Source organism: Pezoporus wallicus, unplaced genomic scaffold (genome assembly GCF_028554395.1).
Source record: "Pezoporus wallicus isolate ANWC-B61680 ecotype Strahan unplaced genomic scaffold, APGP_CSIRO_Pwel_v1 contig_1583, whole genome shotgun sequence".
NCBI classification, from domain to species: Eukaryota; Metazoa; Chordata; class Aves; order Psittaciformes; family Psittacidae; genus Pezoporus; species Pezoporus wallicus.
Window position 1 is genome coordinate 2,735,738 of NW_026637266.1, and position 26,647 is coordinate 2,762,384.

Here is a 26,647-nt window from a genome sequence, read left to right on the forward strand (position 1 = left end):
AGAAATTTCCATCATTCATATATTTGTGTTTACCTAAACTAAAATTATTCAAAATAACTGCAGAAACAAGAAGGAAGGCACTCAGATGACAGTGCCAAAAAATACAGGCAATCACAGGACAGAGTGGGTTGTACTTTCTGCTCTGGAATTAAACAAGGTATTCCAACAGTGACAGTGAGTAGCTGCCGCTAGTATTGACATCTTAGTAGTGTCTGTGTAGATGGAGATGGTTTTGCAAACACTGCATTGATATTGGTCATTGATAGCCAAGATAGATCATATTCAAAGAATAGGAGGAAGAGAAGCCCTTCTATGGGGAAGTCAGCCCATTAGTTTATGAAACAGACCAAAGAAAAGTGTTATCCCTTTTCTATTAATATGCACAGGTATTGAAAACATTGTGTAAAATCAATTACATACTTATAAAAATCTAGCCTATTGTCAGTTACCAAAATGTTCCTCAATTAGAAATCATTTCACTGTTTATGAGAACTCAGCTGTACTGAAGAATTTCAATATTCCTGTTTCAAGGTTTTTGTTAGAAGGTACCCAAAAGCAAGGCCTTGGAGGCTAGTCCTGATTTCGGAAAAGCTGCAGTTATCCCTGCTCAGAGCATGACAGCCATCCACCAAGAACAGCATATGTGCCACTGGAAAAATCAAGGCCAAGTTATCCTTCTGGGACACTGCCCATTGATATCTCATATGTACAATGTGTTTATCTATCATGCTGTCCTACACTCTTTCTTCATGCTGTCAGTTTTAAGGTGATCCCTGAATAACAACAACATTGTTCACTGTTGTAGATCCTTCTAGCCACCAAAACCAGTCTTATTCAACAGTCCTACAAAAATGCCCATAATCCCTTTCCCTGAAGAGAACGTCAGTCTAAATAAATTAATACAGACCATTCCCACACGAAAAGATGGAACCTTGTACTAGTAGGTAGAAGATAAAGATTAAAGAATGCAAAAGTTAAGGACTTGGTTTTCACCATACAAAAAATGTCTCTAAAATCTCACAGTACATTCCATCCTCTTCAGCCTACTGTATCTACCTTACAGAGACCTTCTGTAGGATTTTTCCACAACAGTGTTTTAAATAAGGGCAGGGAATCATAGCAATTTCCCTACCTATGTTTCTTAATTACCAGTTGATTCCAAATACAAAGTTTCAAAACCAGCTTCTGTTTTGAGGGAATAACAGCATCTGTGCATTCCCAAAGGAAGTGCACTCTGCTGTCTGCTGTTGATGAGCCACTTATACGCAAGCATTATGATTCTCTCTCAGTCTCTTCCCCCATCAAGTCCTAATTTCCTGTTACAATCTGGGGCTGAATTGATTACTTTTTCCCCCATTTTAGTTTATAAACACACTGTAAACAGGTGAAACAAACCACTTAGAATGATTAAAGGGTTCCAACTGTGTCTCGAAATGGGCATTTGTAGGATCCAATTTTGAACATCATTTTAGTTGTAAAATGTCTTACATATTTTTGCTACAATTTTCTAAATAATGTGTTAAGAAGAGAAATTTTTCCTGCCTGTATTAGTCAATGTACGCTGTTCTACAAAAAGAGAAATCAGGATTTTTAAATCATCTTTTCTACTGTCACGACCATAATATGTAAACTTCAGAAGCTTTTATGGGACTTTTATAGGACCAGTTATTTGTCTTTTACGTTATTTATAAACTGTAACAGAGCTACAGGCTGTCATTATAACCATTGGCTTAAACAGTTTACCGATGTTATTCAAATGAGGACTGTCTCTATTACTGTTTCAGAAGAAACAGATTTTCTTGTTTTGATGAACCCAAGAAACAAGCAATAAACAGTAAATTGCAGACTGAGAAGTTCTGAAGGAAAATAGACCTATTCTGACCCAGGCAGATAAGAAAACAGTCTTGAAGGAAAAGTGTGCTGCAGCAAGCACACCATGATGCACCACCATTACATCTTGCAGCCTGACTGATATCTCATTAAGTTCACTAGAAAGATTATTGCTGACTTTGGCAGTAATAAGCTAGGGATAAAGATTAACAAAACACAAAGCTGAAAGAAAAACAGTGAGAGTGGGATTTAACATGATCACAGGAAACAAAATAATGTGCTAATGATTCCTGTGATGAAACTAAAGTGCTGCCTAAAAAGGCTTTAGTGTAATGCATAGAACGTGGTGCAAATGTTGAATAATCCACACTCTTGCAAGTGTCTGCTTGAATCTCTACCTAGAATCACAGAATCATAGAATAGTTAGGGTTGAAAAGGACCTTAAAATCATCTAGTTCCATTCCCCTGCCATGGGCAAGGATGCCTCACACAGGATCACGTTTCCCAAGGTTCTGTCCAACCTGGCCTTGAACACTGCTAGGGATGGAGCAACCTTCACATATTTACATCTCTAAATTTCTAAATGTGCATATTTAATCTTATAATCATTTTCCAGGTGTTAATATTTACGCTGGATGGGGTAATACTGGCTTCTGCTTGTTGTGGTAAAGGAGCATAATGAGTAAATTCTTTTTAGTCGTTACATTTTAGAATCAGTATTGCTGCTTTACTATGTGGAACAAGCTATCTGTGTCATTATCAGCAGCTCCCACTGGAGTAATAATCATTAGAAGCTCAATCCTGAAATCAAATGACTTCAGTGAGAGTTCACAGTGCATTGTTCAGCAGAGTCCCATTTCTCCAGCTTGGTGACTGACTGAACAGTAAACACCCAAAGACTGCAAAGTCAAGTGGCACAGTACCCCACTGAATAATGTTTGTGTGGCTACAGAACGCTTTTCCATGGTGTAACAAATCTTCAGCTGCTTCTAGCCGTTATAAATCCTCCTTCAGCTCAAAAGCCTACCATCTTTTAGAGTGCTTAGAGTCAGAGGTGCAGGGAGGTCCAAGGTCTGTGTATAAACATCACAGAACACAGTGGACCTACAAGGGCCTCAGCACTGCCACTTTCACTGACTTCAGGACTGCGTAAGTTCAGACCACTTTAAAAAACAGTGGAGAAGCAGAACAACAATTAAGACAGATTACATTGGAGCATCAGAGAAGTCCATTTGTTCCCCTTGCATACAGTTTATGGTTGCCTGATCACAGAGAGAAGCAACTCTTTGGGAGCTCTCTCTCATAAACCTTCAGAGTCAAAAGGTCTTGCCATCACAGAATCCCACTGTCAAAACTTTGTGCTTTTCTTCTTACCTTGGAAACTCTGATCTAGTAGGGCTGATTTTTCTCATATGTCTTTTGCCTTTACATCACCTGAGTTTCCTTTCTTATTCTCTCCTCTCTCAACCCACTTTCTATCTGCTAATATTCTACATGTCTGCTTTCTTTCACACAGTATCACAGTATCACAGTATGCTACAGATTGGAAGGGATCTCGAAAGATCATCTAGTCCAATCCCCCTGCTGGAGCAGGAACACCTAGATAAGGTTACACAGGAATGTGTCCAGGCGGGTTTTGAATGTCTCCAGGGAAGGAGACTCCACAACCTCCCTGGGCAGCCTGTTCCAGTGTTCCGTCACCCTCACTGAGAAGAAGTTTCTTCTCAAGTTTAAGTGGAACCTCTTGTGTTCCAGTTTGTACCCATTACCCCTTGTCCTATCATTGTTTGCCACTGAGTAGAGCCTGGCTCCATCCTCGTGACACTCCCCCTTTATATATTTATAGACACTTATAAGGTCACCCCTCAGTCTCCTCTTCTCCAAACTATAGAGACCCAGCTCCCTCAGTCTTTCCTCATAAGGGAGATGCTCCACTCCCTTCATCATCTTAGTTGCCCTGCGCTGGACTCTCTCCAGCAGGTCCCTGTCCTTCTTGAACTGAGGGGCCCAGAACTGGACACAATATTCCAGATGCGGTCTCACCAGGGCAGAGTAGAGGGGAAGGAGGACCTCTTGCTCTTTTTGAAGACTGGAGTGACATTTGCTTTCCTCCAGTCCTCAGGCACCTCTCCCGTTTCCCAAGACTTGGTAAAGATGATGGAGAGTGGTCTAGCAATGACTTCCGCCAGTTCCCTCAGCACCCGCGGGTGCATCCCATCTGGACCCATGGATTTATGGATGTCCAGATTGCTCAACTGATCTCTAACCCATTCCTCATCGACTAAGGCAAACCGCTCCATTGACCTGACTTCATCTAAGGTCTCAGGGGTACAGGGCTCTTCAGGACTGCCTGCAGCAGAGTAGACAGAGACAAAGAAGGCATTCAGTATCTCTGCCATCTCTGTATCTTCTGTCACCAGGGCACCTATCCTGTTTATCAGTGGGCCTACATTGCCTCTGGTGTTAGTTTTGTTTGCCATGTATTTGAAAAAGCTCTTTTTGCTGTCCTTGACCCTTCTCATCAGGTTTAATTCTAAGGATGCCTTAGTCCTCCTAGCTGCCTTCCTACATCCTCTAGCAGCAGCCTTATATTCCTCCCAAGTGGCCAGCCCCTCCTTCCATGACCTGTAAACTCTCCTCTTCCACTTGAGCATACCCAGCAATTCCTTATTTAGCCACGCAGGTCTCTTGGCCCTTTTCCTTGACTTCCTACGTGTCGGGATGCTCCGATCTTCAGCACAGAAAAAGCAGTCCTTGAATGTCAACCAACTGTCTTGGGCCCCTTTACCTTCAAGCAGCCCTGCCCATGGGATTTCCCCTAGCAATTGCTTGAAAAGGCCAAAGTTTGCCCTGCTAAAGTCCAGGGTTGGAATTCTACTTGCTATTCTACTGGTCCTACCACACAAGATCCTGAATTCCACCATCTCGTGGTCGCTGCAACCAAGGCAGCCCTCAACCCTTACTGCTTCGACCAGACCCTCCTTGTTAGTGAGGATGAGATCCAGCAGCGCTCCTCTCCTGGTCGGCTCATCCACCATTTGCAGGAGGAAGTTATCATCCATACACTGGAGGAACCTCCTGGACTGTGGCTGGGCTGCCGAGTGGTCCTTCCAGCAAACATCAGGGAAGTTAAAATCCCCCACAGCGACCACGGCCTGTGACTGTGAGGCCGCTCTCAGCTGCCTGTAGAAGGCCTCGTCAACTTCCTCACCCTGATCTGGTGGTCTGTAACAGACACCTACAACAGTATCCCCTCTGCCAGCCTGCCCCTTAATTCTCACCCACAGACTCTCAACTCGCTCGTCATCTGTCCCTGGACAGAACTCGGTGCATTGTAGTTGCTCCCGCACATAAAGAGCGACCCCACCACCCCGCCTGGCTGGCCTGTCTTTCCTGAAAAGGACATAGCCCTCCATGACTATATTCCAGTCATGTGAGCTGTCCCACCACGTCTCTGTAATTGCCACCAGATCATAGTCTCCTGACTTAACACAGGTTTCCAACTCCTCCTGCTTATTTCCCATGCTGCGCACATTGATGTACAGACATTCCAGGGAGCGAGCTGAGCACACCGATTTCACCCTAGGATTGTAGGAGGCCTCCCAGTCTTCATTAATTCTGGAGTGCTGCCCCACTGGGGCAAGCCCAGCTACAACCCCATCCCCCTTCGAATCTAGTTTAAAGCTCTCCAAATGAGCCCTGCTAATTCGTGCCCCAGCATCCTTTTGCCTCTGTGAGACAAACCTTTCTCACTTGTCATTGTCCAGACTGGTGCCCTATAAAACCAGCTGTTATCAAAGAATCCAAAGCCCTGCCTGTAGCACCAGTCTTGAAGCCAATTGTTTATGAACTGAATCTTCCCATTCCTTCCCACATCATCAGTGGAAGATGGAAGGAGTGAGGAGAAGATCACTTGAGCCCCAGACTCTTTCACCATCCGCCCCAAGGCCCTGTAGTCTTTCTTCATCCCCCTCAGACTTGCTTCTGTTAATTTCTCATTATTCTTGTTTCATTTCAATTCCTATTTTTGCATTCAGCAAACTCTTTCACAGTCTCAGTTCTTCTCTTCTGCTCCGTATCCTGTATCTCATCATTCTCCCCTTCATTCCTGGCCTACTCACACAATCCTTTTTTTTCTACACCATGTTCAGCACCATTTAGTACACAATTCAGACAGCGTGTCTGCTGCTCCCCCTTGTGACTGGCACTTTGCCATACAAAATCTATTAAAGGATATCAAACAGATTAAGGAAATGAGCCCTAATAACAGAGCTACACCATGAAAAATTACAGAGAGTTGTCAGCTGTAGGTAATTGGAATATACAGGGGCAATATCCTGTATCATACATACATATTCCCCCACACTTAACCTCCTCACCTCACTAATTTTCTGAGCAACACCTACACATAGAACTTCTAGCCTGTGCTGGCAGGAGCTTTCATTCCTGATGGAAACATCCTGGCCAAAATGGACAGATATCAAAGACAAGGGCCAACTGGAAAAAATAGCTACTGCTCCTTCAGGTTGAGCCTAAAGAGACAAGCAACTTATCATCCTTAGGTACCAGTAATGGGAAGATGACTTTTCCAGCAAACAAAATTATAGTCAGGAGTAGGTATGCCTCCTTTGCGAATGACAGTTAACAGTGCAGGAAGGACTCAATTCTCTTCTAAGCTTCTTTTGGGTGCAAAGATTAACAACCACGGACAGCTCAGCCATGGAGGTGTTTTTTAACCTGCAGCTGAGAGTCATTCTACATTTTCCACTGTCCTTAATTATGGCAGTGATGGCTTCTCTAGGAAATTGCTACCAAACTTAAATGACAAATTTGAGTGAGTGTTACTACTGCAGCTATGAAGCAGCATCTTACTATGTTAATTTAGCAATTTTGTTTCCAAGAAAAGCCACTTAGGGAACAAGTTAGATACTTCATTGTAATTGTTAGTGAACTGGCACATCAGACTAAATTAAATCTCTTAGCAAAGGCTCAGTAATAGAGAGTTGCCATTGCTTTCTGATCAGCTAAGTCCTTCTTGCACAAAGGAATTACCGAGGAAGTGGTCAAGGCTTCTCCACCTCCTCCCCATTTGTTTGTTGGAATGACTGCCTGCTATGCTTTTGTCATCTATCTTGTGCAAAAGCTAGACTGTTGGCTTATCACTCAAATTTCAGCAAGAAAGACAAGTAGCCTGCTTTTCATCTCAGCCAGCCAATAGTTAAAAATTTCCATCAGTACATCTGTAGGAGTCATTTCACACAAACAACACACATTTTTAAAGGGCAGTTACCAGACAGGAAGATAAACCAACAGAATATTTTCTTAGCCAAAAGGAATTGTTGCTGGTGCCTATTGGGAATAAGAACAACACGAATGTAATAGAAATCTGACAGTAGCACATAAAATAATGTCAATGTGCAATCTGAAGAAAACTAGCAATTGAAAGGAATGATACTAGGCTAGAAGAAGATGCCTTAGGAGTCCCACAAGCATGTGAAAATGATGAATTATGGGTTATCACCTACTACAGGTAAAGATCATCAAGCATTTTGGGCAGCATCAGGCAGCCAACACTCAAGCTAGCTCAATTTGAAAGACAGGACTTGTGACTACCAACTTATATTCATTACCAAGTTGCACTTGTTTTTTGGAGGAGAAGGGAACTAGGGGATAGAAGGCAACAATCCAACTAAAGTTTATATTTATGAGATCTGCTGCTTTCTCAGGCCCAGACACCCAGCACTCAAAACTATGCCATAGTTAATTTATAATATCAAAAGTACTGGTTTAGCTGTAAAAAACCCCCAACTAACCAACCAAACAAAAAAGCAGGTAAATGAGAAGGGAACTAATTACCCTATGGTTAAAAATACCAAAGTGTAGTAAAAGCAAATGAAAATGAACAGTTGTTTTAGATTACTATTTCTGCCAGCCTTTGGATGTTTTAAGATATTAGCACAGTTCTCATGTCTACTAGAGGTTGCGAATCCAAGATGGCAGATGTTGGGTTTATCACATTTGATGGTTAACTAAAATGGAATTTTTTTTGATAAACCAAATATCTTTTCTGCAATTAACTATGTCTCAGGTATGAAATGTCAAAAAAGTAGGAATATCCTGAATGAAATTTGTTTTTCATAGCAGGTAAACATGGATGCAGATGATTACCTGGACAAATTTTTATCAGGAGCATTATCTTATAAATGTTATAGTTATTGTCTTGTAGCTAATGTCTGTGCAGAAAAATCCTGGGGAAGTCTGCCTAGAACATTGTGTGCACTGTAACAATTAGGACATGTTGCACTCTCCTTCGTTTTAGATGACTGCTACTCTTCTGATTGCAGCAGAACACAACTTACTCATCCTCAAAAAGGATTAATTAAAATTTCTGGTAGCTTGTCCATTGATTTCAATGGATTTCAGTTCAAATCCTGCCTGGATTTGAAAGCACAGACCCAAGCAGTAATCTAAAAGTGTAAGAAGGTTTCTCATAATCTAAAGCCAAGGCACAAGATGAGAAGACAAAATGTAAAAATCATGAGTGGCTTTGGAATCCTTTTGTCTATGAATGTCGATACGACAACACAGACAAGAAAAATAATAATCACTTATTGTGTCACTTTGGAATAGGATCTACTAATTTATACTTGCTTGCCTACAGAATAACTCATTCTCTGTCAGTGTAAATTAAACTGATTATAAAAATTCTAAGCCCCACAGCAACAACTAATGTCCCAACAATACCTCAAAATCTACAAAACCTAATAACACAAAGTGGTTTTTTTCCTTTTTTCCTACAGTCCTTCCATAAAAATGGCTATTACTGCCTATGTGATTTCCCATACACAAAATGGTCTCTGAATTCATCCTGAGCCATCTTTATATGAGGTAGAAATGCAGAGAAGGAGTAGATGACAAGCCATAGTACATCTTTTACTTATTGAAATTCCTTTATAAGGTATAAATGACACAAGGAGGGGAGCAATACTGGAAAATTCTGGAAATATTTTCTCTGCACATGTAGGCTGGAATTGGTGTGGTTTGACTTTCTAACTGTATTTAAAACCTGTAATAGACAGGGACAGGGGCAGTTAGCAGGCATGAAGACTGGAGGACATTTATGATCACTGGCATACCCCAATAATCTTGTCAAAGATAATCAGATAACTGGACATGTACTGTGAAAGAGAGTGAAAGTGTACAGGCCATAATGATTGTTTGGCAACAAGTTTGCTTCTTCCAGAATTAGTACTAATCCCCATGGCTGATGACAAAGTGTTGAAACTGATCCAGACATTCTCCTAGAAATCTGGCAAATTCTCACAGGAAATTATTTTCTCATTGGTAAAATATTCAAGCTGGTTTTCATACTCACCCCAGTTTCCTACCTGCTTCAGGTGTTTTCATATAATATAACAAACAAAATCAAGCAAAACAAAACCAGAAGGAAACACAGAAAATAATATTTTGTTAGTTTCCTTCTGACCTCCCTGGTTATTCCTGAGCTGCTTCTAAATCATTACTATTCTAATTCTGATTTTAGAAAAGCAACGGCTTGGAAACACAGTGTAGAATATCAGTGTTACCAATGACTTCAGAAGGGCAGATCTTCATTCAGATTCAGTTTCCAGAATAAACACAGATACACTGAATACTTCCATGGAAATTTCTTGATTTAAATTGCTGATCCATTAACTGCTACATTAACTCACAGTCAGCATGGAATGAATCATGAATAAAAGGATTTTTTAATGTACCCTGGGAACCCTCTGGATCTGAAGCAAAACATTAATGTAAAAATCATTTCCTTGTATTGTTTTGGAAAACATTAGGATGTCAGATTAAAGGATATGTAGTTAGTTATTCAGTGTGCTATATCAAGTAACAGAATATGGGCACACATAGAGCCAAAATCACCCTGGTTTTATGGAAGTATAAAAATTCCTTTAACTGTGATTCTGGCTGATACTTATCAGTATTCCCCTAATACTGGAGGAAATTTAGAATAGTGCTACCATTTAATTAACATAATTAATGATTCTGTAAGTCATTATTTGGTCATCATTATATAAAACAAAATCATGTAATCAGAGAAGTTGGGGAAAAATATGTTAATTCAGTGTTTAGCCAAGAAATCAAAGCAGTAGTCTTGCTAAGAAAAATGTGAAAATACAATATGGAGTATATAAGATACAAAATTTCTGTCTCCCTTGTTCCTTGCATATATAACAGAGATTGAAAGACAGAAAACAAGATCTGTTTTTCTTTTACTGTCTCGTTGCCTTCCTGATGTGCTTTTTCCTAAGCTTTTAAACCGTAATTAGAGTAAAATTTTAAATTCTTGTTTGCATGTTCTTCTAAAATTACCATACATGGATTGCCAATACAATTATAGAGCCGCAAAAAGAATGCTATCCTACCTGACATCACAGGAACTGAAAAGTCAAGTGAGATGTTTTCATGCTTTATATATCTATTTCTCTTGGTGCTTTTCTCATTTCTACATTACCCAAGGAAATGCTCATAAGGCTCCTCTCTCCATCTCTGTATGAATTTGTTGTGGTCTGGGGCTCTTTGGCAGATGTTCCAAAATCAGCCTGTGTTTACTGAAATGGATGCACGTGGACTTATCAAGTTCCTCCAGCTTTTCAATAGATGAGAAATAATCCTGACAGCTTGACTGTAAACTTTTTAATTAGAGATAAACCCTGTATTATGTAGCAGAGTAACAGAGGATCCAGCTGTATTGTTGCCTTTTCAATCAGGTTGTGTAATAACAGGATTAACTCTTTGATAATTGCTCTACTGATATACATTTGGTTAACCAGGTGTCCCACAGCTTTAAAATAATATTCAATGGACCTTTTTCCAGCTTTCATAGGGGCTGAACCACTCACAAAGCACAATGCCATCAGAAACCCAGGAAGATAAATATCTCTGCTCTTATCCTTCTCCCAAACCTAAGCTTTGGTTGAGTTTAGATACATCCTGATCTCTGAAGGTTTCTTATGCACAGGTTTTTGCTTTCTTTTACAGATACATGGCCATTATTGACCCCTTGAAACCTAGGCTCTCTGCAACTGCTACAAAGGTGGTCATTGGGAGCATATGGACTTTGGCTTTCTTGTTGGCCTTTCCCCAATGCCTATACTCCATAACCAAGGTGATGCCTGGGAGAACTCTTTGCTATGTAGCGTGGCCTGGTGGTCCAAAACAGCACTTTACGTAAGTTTTTGTTCTTTTAAACTTGTGCGCGGTGGTGTCTACACTTGCAATGGACTTGGCAAAAGTTGTAGAGTATCATGCAGATACTCTGCATGCAGAATAACTAACAGAACTGATCACTGAGAAATGCAGAACAAGTTTTAGGATGTAGAAAGATAGAATTATTTTAAGTGATAAGTGGAATACCTTTATTCTCTTCCGCTTCTATGTGTTCCTCATCCCATGCTGCATGTTTGCCATCACTGCTTCACTTAAGATGGCTACTTCTACACAGACAGAAATAGTAAGAAATGGGGATAGTGTAGGCAATTCAAAGCAACCTTCCTTTTCATCCTAGATAGGAAAAAATGTATTTCCAGCCTCTCCTTGTCCAAATCAGTTTTTTTCATCTGGATCTCTTTGTGAGAGGGCTGGATTTTCCCACTTCATTCTGTTACATTATCACAATTACTTATAGCAGTCCAAATAAGAAAATTGTAAAAACTGTAACTGGTTCCAGTTTCTGAAAGTGTAGAATAACAGTCAGTTAAATTGAATCTATCCTATTTTACCTCTGGCAGAATTAGGAGTAAGTGGTTACCTAGCCATAGAAACATTATCTGCCCTTTCATGTCATTACTGGCATTTAAGATGAACTCTGTGTTCAAGGCTGAAAGCCTGCGTGATCATCCAGAATCAAATTTTACTTTTTGCCCTCTTTCAGGCATGTGAAAGGGCCCACCCCGGTCACATATATAATTTGTATCACCTTAGGAGGAACACAGAAATATTTCTCTTTAGGGCAGGAAGATCACTCTCAGTGATGGCTAGGGATTCTTCATTGATCGTTCACTAGGATTTTATCTGAGGATGGCATTCAACCAGGAAGCAAGAGTAGTTACCATTTTTTCCCTAGTGCTTATATCAGCAGAGATGACTATGTTGCACATAGGCAGCAGTATTTCCTACGTGCAGCAGATCTGCAATATGGAATACTGTCCTGGTTTTTGCTGGGATAGAGTTAATTTTCTTTCTAGTAGCTGGTGCAGCGCTGTCTCGGCTCTAGTCTGAGAACAATGCTGGTAACGCACCAATGTTTTAGCTGTTGCTAACTAGTACTTACCCTGATCAAGGACTTTTCAGTCTCTCATGCTCTGCCAGTGAGGAGGGGCACAAGAAGCTGGAAGGAAGCAGAGACAGGACACTTGACCCAAACTAGCCAAAGGGGTATTCCATACCACAGCACTTCATTCCCAGTGTATAAACTGGGTGAGCTGGCCAGAAGTGAGTGAGTGGCTTGTGTAGTTAAACCAGCTGTGGTTAAACCACAAGTACGTCGGATAACACGTTGCATACCATTTAAATACTTATTTTCCTCTTTCATTTATGGTCCAGAGCACAAAATGCCTACCTTGTCCTTAGGATACCTGGCTGTGCAATAATTAAAAATCAATTCAGCTGGTTATGGACAAACATATCTTATTTTTCAGTCACTAATTATGATAACTTTAGAGTCCTTCTTAATTATGATAACTTTAGAGTCCTTCTCAATTTATGATAGTGCAAATTCAAAATCAGCTCTAGAAACCCCATAAAGCTCTTGCATTAAAATGTAAACAAGTTTGCAGTGCAATTCAAGACTTTCAAAAAGTCAGTGAAATCACCGGCAACTAGCCAGTCAATATAAAACATGCCTTGTGCTACTCTTGTCTTCTAGCAGCCCATTCCATTGGCATGGCTCCTCTGAAAGCACTTATCAGCTTTATGTTTTTTATTGCAGGTATCATGTTATTGTGATTGTCCTGGTCTACTGCTTTCCACTGCTTGTCATGGGCATTACTTATTCCATAGTGGGAATTACGCTCTGGGGAGGAGAAATACCAGGCGACACATCCGACAAATATCAGGAGCAGCTCAAAGCTAAGAGAAAGGTACTGTTCCATTAAACTCACTAAGTTTTGATGAGAAAATGAACATGAGCCGGCAGTGTGCGCTCGCAGCCCAGAAAGCCAACCGTATCCTGGGTTGCATCAAAAGGAGCGTGACCAGCAGGTCGAAGGAGGTGATCCTGCCCCTCTACTCTGCTCTTGTGAGACCTCACTTGGAGTATTGTGTGCAGTTCTGGTGTCCTCAACATCAAAAGGACATGGAACTGTTGGGACAAGTCCAGAGGAGGGCCACGAGAATGACTGGGGGACTGGAGCACCTCCCGTATGAAGACAGGCTGAGAAAGTTGGGGCTGTTCAGCCTGGAGAAGAGAAGGCTGCGTGGAGACCTCATAGCAGCCTTCCAGTATCTGAAGGGGGCCTATAGGGATGCTGGGGAGGGACTCTTCATTAGAAACTGTAGTGATAGGACAAGGGGTAATGGGTTAAAACTTAAACAGGGGAAGTTTAGATTGGATATAAGAAGGAAATTCTTTCCTGTTAGGGTGGTGAGGCACTGGAATGGGGTGCCCAGGGAGGTTGTGAATGCTCCATCCCTGGCAGTGTTCAAGACCAGGTTGGACGAGGCCTTGGGTGATATGGTTTAGTGTGAGGTGCCCCTGCCCATGGCGGGGGGTTGGAACTGGATGATCTTAAGGTCCTTTCCAACCCTAACTATTCTATGATTCTATGATTCTATAAGTGAACCCTGCTAACATCATCTGCAATTGTGTTGCAAAGTATCACAATGTATACCTTCAGAAACACCAAGTCACTTGAAATAAGAGTAATGAGAAATCTACTTTTATGAAAAAAAAATTGATTAAGTTTGACAAATTGCCTTCTATGTTCATTAGCTGGTAGGCTTTTTTGTAACCTTTGTTCACCATTAAGTAAAGGTTTGATTTTAACTTTTTACTCCACATATAGCAGTATATACTGTGTCTGATATGTGGAAACTAAGCCCAAATATTTAGTCTTTACAGAGCTAAAATAATGATTTTTGAACAATGGACTACTGAACATTTAGCTCCTCTTCAGCCAGGGTCTCATCCTACTGAAAGGAAAGTGAATCTTTCATTTTCTGTAATCTGTAATTTTCAGTAGATTAAAGCCCATTCAGCTTCGAGATGAGTGCTGATTGGCCTGCTTATATTAGGTATTTTAGGTTTTAAATCAATAACTTTTGGTGGGAGATAGAAATTATTTTTAACCAATTACTTTCTTTTTCACTGTAAGTCTTGCCTAATCTAACAAGACTGTGGATTGCTTATGAACTGATTATTTGACTATTTCCAGTTCAATTTTCATGATGTTACAGTGCCATTAAAGTTTCTTTCTTATAATGTTCTTTTTCTTAAAACAACTTTCTTCTTTAATAAGACGGCCCTTCTGGATTTTATTCTTGACAATTTTTCACACTAAAAACCATTTAACCTTTCATATTTGAAAAAATGCAATGTGAACATGGACTTCTAACTCACAATGATGAACACATTTTCAGTTGCTCAGTTTGCTTCCTGACACTGTGAATATGTTTGAACAGTGGTATAGGCTAAGATGCTGTAGCAATAGCAGACTGCAGCATATTGGGTTCTGAGACAATAGGGATCTTCTGCAAATACTGGAGGACACTGATGTTTTAATTGCTTACAGGACACTGCCAGCAACATTAAAGTGTTTTTACCCACATATTACACAGAAAAAGTTGTTACAGCAGAGGATATATGAAGGGAAAGATTAGGATCATTTCTCATTCATACAACTTCAGATTCGTAAGAGGCAAGCGCAAAATTTTTATGGCAAGTTTCAGTTGTCAGAATGGTAGACATGCCTAGACAGCTTTGCAGTATGATGTGCAATGAGTCCTATGAAACCAAAGTTGTTATTTATTTTTGCTTTTACATAGCTTTTTTAAGAGGACAAAATGCTAGCCTCTCTTAAGTAAAATGCAGCTGGACTAGAATTATCACCACTATTGCTTTGTAACAGCTTAAAGATTATTTAGAATGTGAACAGATAGAAAATGATGAAAAGTCAGAATGATTTTTCATGTGCTTTACATATTTGTCCCAAAATGAAATTATTGGACTAATTTCCAGAAATTCTAAAGCATTTTAAAAGATCAGCATTTTCTCTTTAACATAATACATAGAAGTCCAACATTATCATTATAGTCTTTGCCATGCCTGTTGTCACTTACCCGAAAGTGTATTTTCAAAGTTACAATATTACATTTCTTACAGAGCATAAGCAGGAAAAGATTTCACTCATCAATTAAGTGTGCTAGCACCAATAGTGTCCTTCCAGTCAGTGAAGAACTGTCAAGAGACAAGGAGCAGCATCCTTAATTAAAGGATGAGAGTACTGGAATGCATGCCTTCAACACATGGAACAAGGGGATTAAATTATGGGCAGATATATTGTAACTGCATCAGTGACTTTATTGGTAGAGCTACATGACAGCTCTTCAGTTCCACTGCTGTGCTCTCCAGCAGGATTTATGAAATACCCGGTATTTGGAAAGATGATAGACTGGAATCCAAATAAAGCTATAATCCATCCTGCCTCTGATAATAGAGCTATTTCTTTTCCTTTATTCAAACAAAGAAATCATCTGGGGTTTTTTGCTATTTTGCATGCAGATATCAAGACATATGGAAAGTCTGTGCACCTGTAATGAAGGAGAAATACAAAATAGCTGACTGCATGTTTCATTTTCTGCAATGATACAGTACAGAGGATGTTTGGTTAGGATTGTTTGAAATGGTATATAATGTTAGAGAAGGCAGCGAACGGAAGAAAAGAAGCAACAATATTTTCCAATAGATTTGAAGCTTGAGAAAGTTGTTAGTAGTTTGATAGGCAGTCTCATTTCCCCTTATGTGTGACTCCATATGTACCCTGAATCCTTCTGAAACCAACATCAAAGAGGAAAGGATTCAAAGAATTTCACCATACACACTACAGGTTGGGCAACGCAAAGTCATACTTAATATTTTTAAGGGTCAAAGACTTGAAATTTTTTAGAGATTCAGGACTGCCAGAGACTAATATCAATACCTTTTTATTTTTTGTGAAAGATCAAAAGTCTCAGGGACTGACCCACTTAAAGTTGCCTGACAAACTTCTGAACTTTCACTACATGTGGGGACTTTGCAGGCATTAACCCTTCTTAAAGCTCCTGGCATGAGACTCACTGATGTCCAGCTGAACATCATTTATTCTCCTTCAGTTCTAATTTTCAATTGTAGTTTCAATACTGTCATATGTGACTAAGTTTACATAGGTGGTTTATAACATTACTATCAGATTTTACTAGGCCATAGTGTTTTTTATATTCACTGCAAATAATTAGACTTGCTCACAGATGTTGTTTCCACCTTCTCTTTTTATTAATAACTAATCTGTTCCAATCCCTCTTCCAACTTTACTTACCCTGTAAGAGGGAATAATCATGTACTGTAAATAAAATCAATCAGTTATTGTTGTCTTTGTCAAGAGATGCAGTTCTGATACAACTGTTTTCTGAAACATGTGCACATGTTCTGAAACAGTGTGCACATGCCATTGCCTTGCCCCAAAATGAAGAATACAGAAGAACAGAAAATACTCTTTCAACTTCTATTTCTTTTCTTTACAGTTCCCCTTACCTCTATTAACTTTATGATAATATATCACTGTGCACCTTTTTCAGCAATTTTCATTCCTCCATACATAAGCCTCTGTCAGCTTGAGCTGTCATTTCAACTTCTTACTCTGATAATGATTTATTAAAGGCCACATTTTTCTAATGTTAAAATTGTTTTTCAAATTTGCTTGTAAAAACAGAAAAAAACCCTGTACGTACTCTAGTGACTCACAGTATTACAGGACTCACCAAGGAGATGGTCAAGGTTTACAGCCTAAGTGCATAAGGCAGTTTTCAAAGTTTTTTATATATATATATATATATATATATATATATATTTTTTTTTTTTTTTTTTTGACAGCAGAAGTAGACATCCCATATCCATTTACCGTCAAATGCATCTATCTAATCAGTTAATATATGTTAGTATATGCAACACAGTGGAGGAGAAAATGAAAAAGTAGATAACTTTAGACTTCCATCTGAAAAGAAAATACTATTCAAAACACTATGGGACTGTAGGAATAATGATATCATGAGAGCCACTTTTGAATATGAATTTGAAATATCACACAGTGTGAGAAGCCAAATCAAGTAAGACGGCAGGACATGCTTTTCCAAGCCAGGGTCAGAACAGTCATATGTAAATTCAAAAATCACTCAAAATTACTGTGTGAAAAAAGCTTTTACTAGATAAACAGAAATATCCAGGTGAACTCTTCCAGAACTACAAGTAAATATTACAAAAAAGGCATCCAAACAGTTTTAGATAATTTTCTGAAATACTTACATAAAACAATTTCCCTCTTTCATAGGTTATGGAAGTAAGGAACAGGACAGGATATGAGCAAATGATCTCTCTAAGAACTGCTGCATGAACAGTTCACATGTGGTTACTCACATGTATTTTTCTCTTAACGTTATCTTATTCCCAGCACAAAGACCAGCATTTCAATCTCCAATAACTTACATATGCTATATTTCATTTTCAAAATGGCATTAATGAGTCAAACTGTTTAATATAACAGAAAGTCAATATAACTTGACTATCCTAAATTCTATTAAAAACACGAGCTGCAATCCACTACTCTACATAGCTTTGTGCTACAGACTTCAAGGGACAGCCAAATCTTCACAGCTGATGCCCTAGTCTATACTGAATCACCACCTATGCATGTATTTTAAAAGTCAGACAGTAATAAACACAGCATTTTTTGGCCTTTATTCAGGTAATGGTCTACTAAGGCTGCACATCTGAATATACACTTCTCCATGTTATGTATGCAAAGAGAACCAAACCCTGGAGCACACAGATACAGAGGGAAAGCATCTGGTTTGCAGTTCATCCAGATCAGCCATGTAACAGCAGACTATGGAAAAGACTTACATTGTCACAGACCTTGCCCATCACTTGATTATTCATGGCATATGAATATTTCTACCTTGTAGATTCATTTGTGCTTGTGTTTCATGGACAAAACTGACTGCTACGGTGATGTAGGAGCACTTTGCTTACATATCGACAAGGTGCCTGCTCCAGAACTGTTCAATCATACACAGAGGCACATGTGCTCCCCTCAGGAAGGTACCCCTTCCCTTTGATTTGGGGAATTAAGCCCTATTTTGTTAGTCCTTAGTTCAGTAAATCCCAGATTTTTTCCAAGTATGCTCTTTCCCACAACAGTGTAAAACAATCCCCAGAGCTAGCTCAGTACCAATCCAGCAGTTTTTATCTCCTCTGTGATACATTAAATGAGGACAGTCTCAAGACTGTCACTGTCAGAGCTGTGTTCCATGCAACATTAGAAAAGCATCATTTTAAAAAGCCAGTAGCTAAGACTGCTCATGAAAAATGTCACTATTGTTTAGATTTTGGGGGGATCCCACATTTTAGCATTTGTAAGACAGCAATCTGATTCAAATCTACTTCATACTAGAACAGAATATCTTTTTCAACATTACAGCTTAAATAACAAAGTAAGTGATTGTGGATTCAGTCTGTAGCCAGGGATTATGCAAACTGAAATGAAAAGTAGTTTCTTTATCTCAAGTAACTGAGAAAAAGAAAGTATAAATTGGAAGAATAAAATTATTTGTTGAGCATTGGAATTGATAAGTTCCTTACCTGACTGAAAGACTTCCAAGCTGTTTGATACTTTGTCATTCTAAATGTGCATCTCTTTCAGCTATTAAGAATCTATCTTTTCTCTGGGCTAAAATAGCACAGAAAATCCTTGAGCTTGCCAAAATTATATGAAAACCGGCAGCACCTGGCATCTCAGAAATCAGTCCTTTCTCCATACTAGTACAGACCTTTGAATCTTAATTTTCTTGCAAAAGATTGTTTACTCCAAATAAACATTGTGGAGAAGCAGAAGACATAGTGATGTTTCCCTTCTCTCTGGTGCTTAGTGTACAAGTGCCATGCATGTCCCCAGGATTAGGAAGTGGATTTACTGATTGCATCCTTACAATGAAAGAATGCTTCTTACTCAGGAAGGGTTTAAAGAAATGGGCAAGACTACAAAGCACATAAATCAATTTTTTTTATAGACATAGTTTTTCTTAGACATAGGCAGAAGTACATCAATATCAGCAGAACATGTTGATGAAAATAAAAACCACTTTGATTTTCCATCATATGCCAAATCTAGCCTCAAGACTCACCTAAAGGTTGCACGACTAAGAGACTCAGTACAACTCATTTTAACCAAAGTCCCGGAACAGAGGAAAAACTCTTTCCTCTGGCCATGCTGCTCGTAATACACAAAAGGAGGCTGAGCGGAACACCAGAGGAAAATGGTGCCACTGGGATACCGATAGATGATGTTCACTGTAATCATAAATTTTTGAAAACTCCATGGTAAAATGATGGCAGAAACAGAGTCAGACATTAAGCACTACTGAATTCCGTAATTTTCTGGTTTGCTTGCTTTAGAAATATCTCGTAACCCCCAAAAGCAAACCCTTAGTAATGAATTCTATGCAACACAGAGGAGAAAGCATTTGAAAAATGGTGATATCTCAAAAAAAAAAACAAAAAACAGAACAGGCATACTAAAAAGAAATAAAATCAAAGAACTTTGTATTGTCAGAGCTACAGGTCTATGTCCTCCACCCCCCATAAAAACAAAACAAAGCAAAACAAAAACCAAAACAAAAACAAAAACTATTGAGGAGCTCTTTTAAACTCTGCAGCTGAACAAGCAGTTCTGCAGCAAGAGTCATTGGAGATTTTTTAGTGAAATATCACAGTGTACTGGGAAAAGACAATAAAGCTTTTGCAGCAAATTTGTACTTGGCCTTTTTCACTTATTTTCCCTGTGTCCTGATTGAGCTTAATAATTTACTGGCATTCATACATCAGGATTTATACCAAGTAAAATAAAGGTGCCCTGGGTTTATAGACCTTGAAGGCAGTTTCTGTTCATGGTTATCGATACCATCCAGAAATGAAACTTAATGGAAGGATTAGAGGTACAGACAAGAACTGCAAGAACTGTAAGGTATGGCGTTGCACAGTATGTGTGCCTGTCTCTGAAAGAGGAAAAGAAATTGGGAATAATCTTCGTCCTTTTCATTTTCCTCTTATTCTTTTCCTCTATTTCTGCCAACATATATTCATTCTTAGTGGATGAAACAAAGACAGACTAGTGCTTTTTCATTCCTCTCATTACTTCTGTGGTTAAGTTCAAATTTAACTGTAACTGCCCTGTGTTTCAAATGATTTTATGCCACACAGACTTGCAACATCACACTTACCTTTTTCTTATAATATATCAGTGAGTGCATTGTACTTTCCGTAACAACCTGTTTTCTGGAAAAAATAGCACTTTTTTGTTCCAGGAAAACACACTTTACACATTCAACGCTACAGAACTGATGGACAGGGGTAGAGCAGTTGATGTCATCTACCTGGACTTGTGCAAAGCATTCAACACTGTCCCACACAACATCCTTGTCTCTAAATTGGAGAGACATCAATTTGATAGATGGACCACTCGGTGGATAAAGAACTGGCTGCAGAGAGCTTAAGTATTGTGGTGTAACTATGGAGTTAAGTCTTCTACCCATACAATGTATGCAAGGCACGGGTGTAAATCCCCGCAGAAGAACCATGGAAGCTATGTCCAAAGGAGTAGAAAAGACATGCCATTTAATGATCCACTGTGATTTGCCAACATATTTTTGTGTTATAATTTCAGATACAGAATTTAATCCAGAAATGTCTATTCACATACTGTCACAACTTGTTCTTTGCCCAAAAATCCCTATTATATACAGTCGTATGAACATCTATGCATGTCTAGATACAGACATACAGACATACACTCAGCAAAGGTGAAACTGATACTATGTTTTGGTGTGTTACCTTCCCTTATAATCTTCCTTCTGCAATGATTTACAGTTAACTGATGAAAAGTGCTTTAGAAGAACCAAATATCAATAATGTTGAGGTTTGTGTGGACAGATGCACCTTTTGCATCTTCAAGTGATGATATGTATTGGTAATAATAAGTATTCTCTTGTACAGTACAGACCCAGCCAGCAGAAAGCTTGTAAACTGGTGTCAGATATTAAGTGAAAAGTTGTTTTATGTTTCCCACAGGAAGATGTAATATGGATGGCACCATAAAATTTATATGTAAATATGTAAAATTATTTAATTACATTACTTGAAATTTTATAAAAATATCAACCTAAGATATGCAGGGATGGCAAATGTCTTCTTTTTTTTTCTTTTTTTTTCTTTTTTTTCCTGGCAAAGCTACAAGCAGCAGCAAACAGTACCTTGTGCAGAGAAATGAAAACAAAACAGCTATTGATAGCAATCCCTATTATTCCCCAGTATTGACCGTACAAACGAACAAGAGACATCCCAGCACAGATCTATCATGTCTGGTTTCATTTTACTCACGAAACAAACAAACAAAAAGTCTGTTGTGTAAACGTGTGACATATTGGTTGAAAATGGCAGCTGAGTTAGTATTTGGCATAGTTGAAGAGGGAAAGACAGGAGTGAAAGTTTTACGTGACTTGGAATTTCTTGTGTTTCAAGCACAAAACAGAGCTCTTTTTGATTTGTGCTTAATGGAAACTATGGTAGCTAACAGATGTTATGATGCCTGCAGAAAACAACAAATAATGATCACCAGCCAAGGAAACTGTTATCCTCTGAAATTAAAAAGGATACTGCAGTTGCTCATTTCCTACAACCTTGTATTTACTCAAATCACATCTAATAAACGGGGATAAGCCATACACTTGCAGACCACAACAGAGAAAGATATCAGGGTCAATAAAGGCCAAAATGAGGTGTCCCAAGAACCCTGTAACCTTATCTCATGATTAAGTACACAGAAAAAAGTAGTGTTTTAGATGCCAAATACAAGTAAGGAAATATATTTTCTTGGAAGAATCAATACAAATGAAGTTAGAGAAATTTTCATGTTATTTTTCTTAGGAAAAGGAGGATTTCCAGCCAAGGGGGGAAAAAAAAAATAAAAAGAAATTTAGGAGAGTCAGATTAAAGGGGAAATTATGTAAAAGCATATTCATTCTTTGCTTTGACTAACTTTAATCAAATGCAAGAAAATCATTAATGGATATTGAAATGCTAGTCCAAAAAAAAAAAAATCTAATGTATATTATTAAATAGTATTATTACATCCTTCTTTCAGGTGGTAAAAATGATGATTGTGGTTGTGCTGACATTTGCCATCTGCTGGCTGCCGTACCACATTTACTTCATAGTTACTGGGATCTACCAACAATTAAATCGGTGGAAATACATTCAGCAAATCTATTTGGCCAGCTTTTGGCTCGCCATGAGCTCTACAATGTACAATCCCATTATCTACTGCTGTCTTAATAAGAGGTAAGAGCTGGTTATGAAAGAGTTGGTATGCATAACTTCAACGAGCATATAAATGGTTTAAATGGGATAAAAGACAAAAAAATTTCACTTGAGTAATTTTCAGTTAGTGGGAAAGAAAACAAAGCACAAAAAAAAACCCTTTCCTTTAGAGTTGTACTTGAAATCAACCCCAAGAACCAAATGTCCAGTTCCAGTAGTTATGTTAGTCTAATTTCAGAGCAAAACTCAGCATTCAGAATCCAACCCTTCCTGTTTCTATATGCAAAATTTAAAATTTATAGCAGTTTAATATTTTTTTTGCTTGCAAAGCACTAAAATAAATAAGTAAAGACAACCATTAGTGATATACAGTGGAATCTGTATGTTCACTAACTAATGGTAGCCACAGATTTGTTTTGCAGTACTGGAAGGATATAATATAAAATGTGGTTTACTGTGTATTGTAATGCTTCACCACTAGATATCTACCAAGCTCTGAGGTCTGTAACAGGCTACTAAAACAAATATTACTTCATACTGAATTACAGTATAGCAACACATTTTGCTCTGAATTTCAAAGGCATTGCTGTTGAGTTTGGTGAGATATTTGGCGGTTTGAGACTATTGGATTGCAGAATGAACTCATGCTTTTGATTTCAGCTTGTAGGACCGGGATCTAAACAAATGTCATCCTAGCCATATTATTTTTCAGTATTACTTCTCATAATGGAGTCAGTATGAATCAGTATTGAATAAGTAATTTAAACATTATTAGAAATCTCTTTTGAATGAACAGCCAGTGTCAAGTTTAATTGCTGACAAGTTTTACACCAATTTTGTTGAATATTTATAAAACCCCACTAAGGATCATGCAATACCTGTGAAAAGGAGTCTAACTGAAAATGAAGTGACCAAATGATGGCAAGCTTTTATTGACGGAAAAACACTGGATTTTGCCTCCTTGATTAGAATAGCTTATGATGCCTAACATTCATTGTCTTTCAAAATGTCAAGGTAATGCTCTAGTTCATACAATCTTCTTCCCCTTTTGATGATTACAACTGTTTAAAGAAGATGTAAAGCTCTAGTATTCCAGAACAATACCCTAACTCAAATGGCAAATTTCCTATTAATTTCAACAGAAACCAGAATTCTCTGGATGTCCAATGTCTGAAAAATCAAAGGCGAGGAAAGATCATGCCTCATATTTTATCATTTACTACCATAAAACCTCTAAAACGCTGCCATTTTCTTCAAAAACTTTTTATGCAGAGTCACAAAAGATGTTATTCAGAAAATGTTAATGTCTCATATGGCTTGTATTGACACTCGTACTTTAGTACAACCAGTGTTTAAGTGCAAAACTAAACATCTGGATGAAAGAATATAATCAACAAACATTTCATAATTTTGAGACACATTAAAGGTCATCTTGTACAGAATGTAATGCAAGGAGGAAATACTGGTGAAAGTTTTCTTATAATTATGCTCAATATTTAAATCAAGAAGCCAGAATGTCTGCCTCCCATTCATGCAGCAGGAAAATACAGCCTGTTGTTGGGAGTCAGATCAATTCATGCAGTATTGTTACCTCTACTGGATCTAATATGAGATGGAGTTACACCACCTATCCCCAGCCTCATCTTCCAGGGGTTATGTGTCTTCCAGGCTTATATATCTAGACAAAGAGGGCATTATTTCAAGATGAAGAAAAAACATGCCCTGAATAAGAAAGAGAAGGTGAGACAAAAAATAATACAGCCTAAAGATATTTAGGTTTTACAGTCTCCTTCACTAATAAACCCATTTCCATCAGAGGTTCTTTCAGTATTTTTTTCAAATTCTGTAATTCCATCTGAACAGAGAAACCCTAAATAGCAAGTTACCTGCTCATTTGTCACCATATGACAGCTCTGTGACAAACCTGAGAAAAATGAAGAGGAAGAAAGTCATCACTGTGAGACAATTCAACTTTCACTGAAAACAATCTGAATTTTTTATCTGTAGTCATCACTGTGGTAGCTTTACCATTGCTCCAAAAAGCTTATAGGCCCAATAAACGACACGGCTGATCATTGAAACAGAAACGAGAGAAGCAAGACAAAGTGAAAAAGTCTGGTAAGTTTTAGGTCTAGGTGAAAAGGTGCTCTTTTGAAGGTTACATATAAATATACAGCTAATTGCTTACCTAACATTTAACTTCTATTCTGGAAATGCATACACACAAAAAGTAGCAGTAGTCCTTATAGTAAATCTGTCCCTCTGAACTGAAATAACATTATACACTTCTGAACATTGCAAGCATTAATATGCTAAAGCCTCTAAATTCCCATTTATGCATTGTTCATGTTCAGTTTTCAACTTTCTAGGATCTTCTTTTGTTATTACAAATAATTTTCAAATATGTGATATGAACAATTAGTCATTACATTATTCCCATTTAAGCATCTCTGTTAGAAAGGGAAACACAGAAGGGACATCGGAATCTGGAAGCTGGGATGGTATTTTACAGAAAAGAATGCTATAAAGGTTCTTGCTGAAAGAAGATGAAAATATAGCTGCAGATTTCTTCACAGCTCAAACCAAAATAATTTCTGTGAAGACAGTGCTGTGAAAGCTGGTGTTTGCTTATTCAGGCACAGGCAAAGGAAGGGAAATTGAGTACAAAGAAAACACCAATGTTAAAATGTAGGGAAAGTATATTGAAAATCCAAAACAGAAATGAGCTGTTACCAGTAGCTTCTTTTTACCTTACTCAGACTTTAGTCAAGGAAACTCCTACTAAGTTCACCACTAAGAGGATTAGGCACAAGATAATCAGCCAAGTCAGTGTCCTGTCAGCACAATATATATTTTGAGGTGAAGGCCTGTGGCTGGCTCACAACACAGGCTTTCACCAAACATCTTTCCTTCCAGGTTCCGAGCTGGCTTCAAACAAGCTTTCCGTTGGTGCCCCTTCATCGAGATGTCCAGCTATGACGAGCTAGAGCTCAAAGCAGCTAGATTTCATCCCACTCGGCAAAGTAGCCTATATGCTGTGTCCAGAATGGAGTCCAGCATGACAGTGGTGTTGGACACTAGTGACGGAGACAACACCCACGCCAGCCGTAAGAAAAGAGCAGCTCCAAAGGACACCAGTTTCAATGGCTGCTCACGGAAGAATTCCAAGACTGTCTCCACAGCCTCAAGTCTCATCAGTTCACTGCACACATCAGCAGATGATTATTCCTGAGCATTTCATGGTGACAGCTGCTAGAAGGGCAGCACTGGACAATGCTTTCCTACTTTGGGACTAGATATTCATGCCACAGGAAAGCAAACATAATTCCACTGACAAAACCTAGCTATAAATACAGCGAGACTTTTAAGCATCACTTTTCTGCTTTGGAGAGAAGGAGGAACTTGAAGACATATGTATGCTTCAGTTTGAAAGCACACGCTTAATACACAGCAATGTTGGTAGCAATTATCTGAAACAAGCCAATGGCATAAAATACATTGTTTCAGCTATCTGACCTGTGGTATTTATGTTTCTCTTACTGTAATGTAACAGACTCCTTATTAAAGCTGAAATGCATCGTGGTTTCTACCATGAGTTTATTAATCCCACACAAAATTACACGAGATCTGATACAATATTTCTTTATAATGAAGACATAATGAGCCCCAAGTCTATTTTTCTGTTTGTTTGTTTGTTTTATAATTAAGCCCTATTCCCAGGCAAATAAACAAAAGGGCATTCACGTGAATGAAGTTCAGCTCTGTCTGCAACAGGAAAATTTTTCAACTATAGATGAAAAATATTTTTTTTAAAAGCAGAAAATCTCCAAGGGACTAAGTTAAATTCTACCCAAGTTTCTACATTAGTGAACATTAGATTCCAATGGTAGGTGTGCTTCCAGGAGGATTCATTGCTTAGATGAACGTCTTGTATCTTAGTGATAAGTTGTTTAAGTACTAAAAACTTTCTCTAATGACCCTAACTGGACCTTTGTGATTGACTTTAGAAAGGACAAAAGATTTTAAACTGGAGATTCACATACAAGAAAAATACCACTGTGGCAATAAGCTCTTCTCTGCAGAAGATACATAACATATCTCACTATGAAACACCTCTACCAGTAAAAAAATATATGGGTTGTTTTCCAAAATTTTCCATGTAAATGTATCTTCTGCCTGCATCTGAAAATATGTTAGGCG

At 38.5% G+C, this 26,647-nt stretch overlaps 1 protein-coding gene across 1 annotated transcript in view; it reads left to right on the forward strand.

Moving 5' to 3' along the window:
• Positions 1-26,131, forward strand: part of TACR3 (tachykinin receptor 3) — a 34,011-nt gene extending 7,880 nt beyond the window's left edge. The window contains exons 2-5 of the mRNA XM_057404601.1: positions 10,867-11,055; positions 12,815-12,965; positions 22,272-22,468; positions 25,364-26,131. Of these exons, the coding sequence (XP_057260584.1) occupies positions 10,867-11,055; positions 12,815-12,965; positions 22,272-22,468; positions 25,364-25,679 (853 nt within the window). The 3' untranslated portion in view covers positions 25,680-26,131. The remainder of the gene's footprint in view (positions 1-10,866; positions 11,056-12,814; positions 12,966-22,271; positions 22,469-25,363) is intronic.
• Positions 26,132-26,647: the final 516 nt, after the last annotated feature.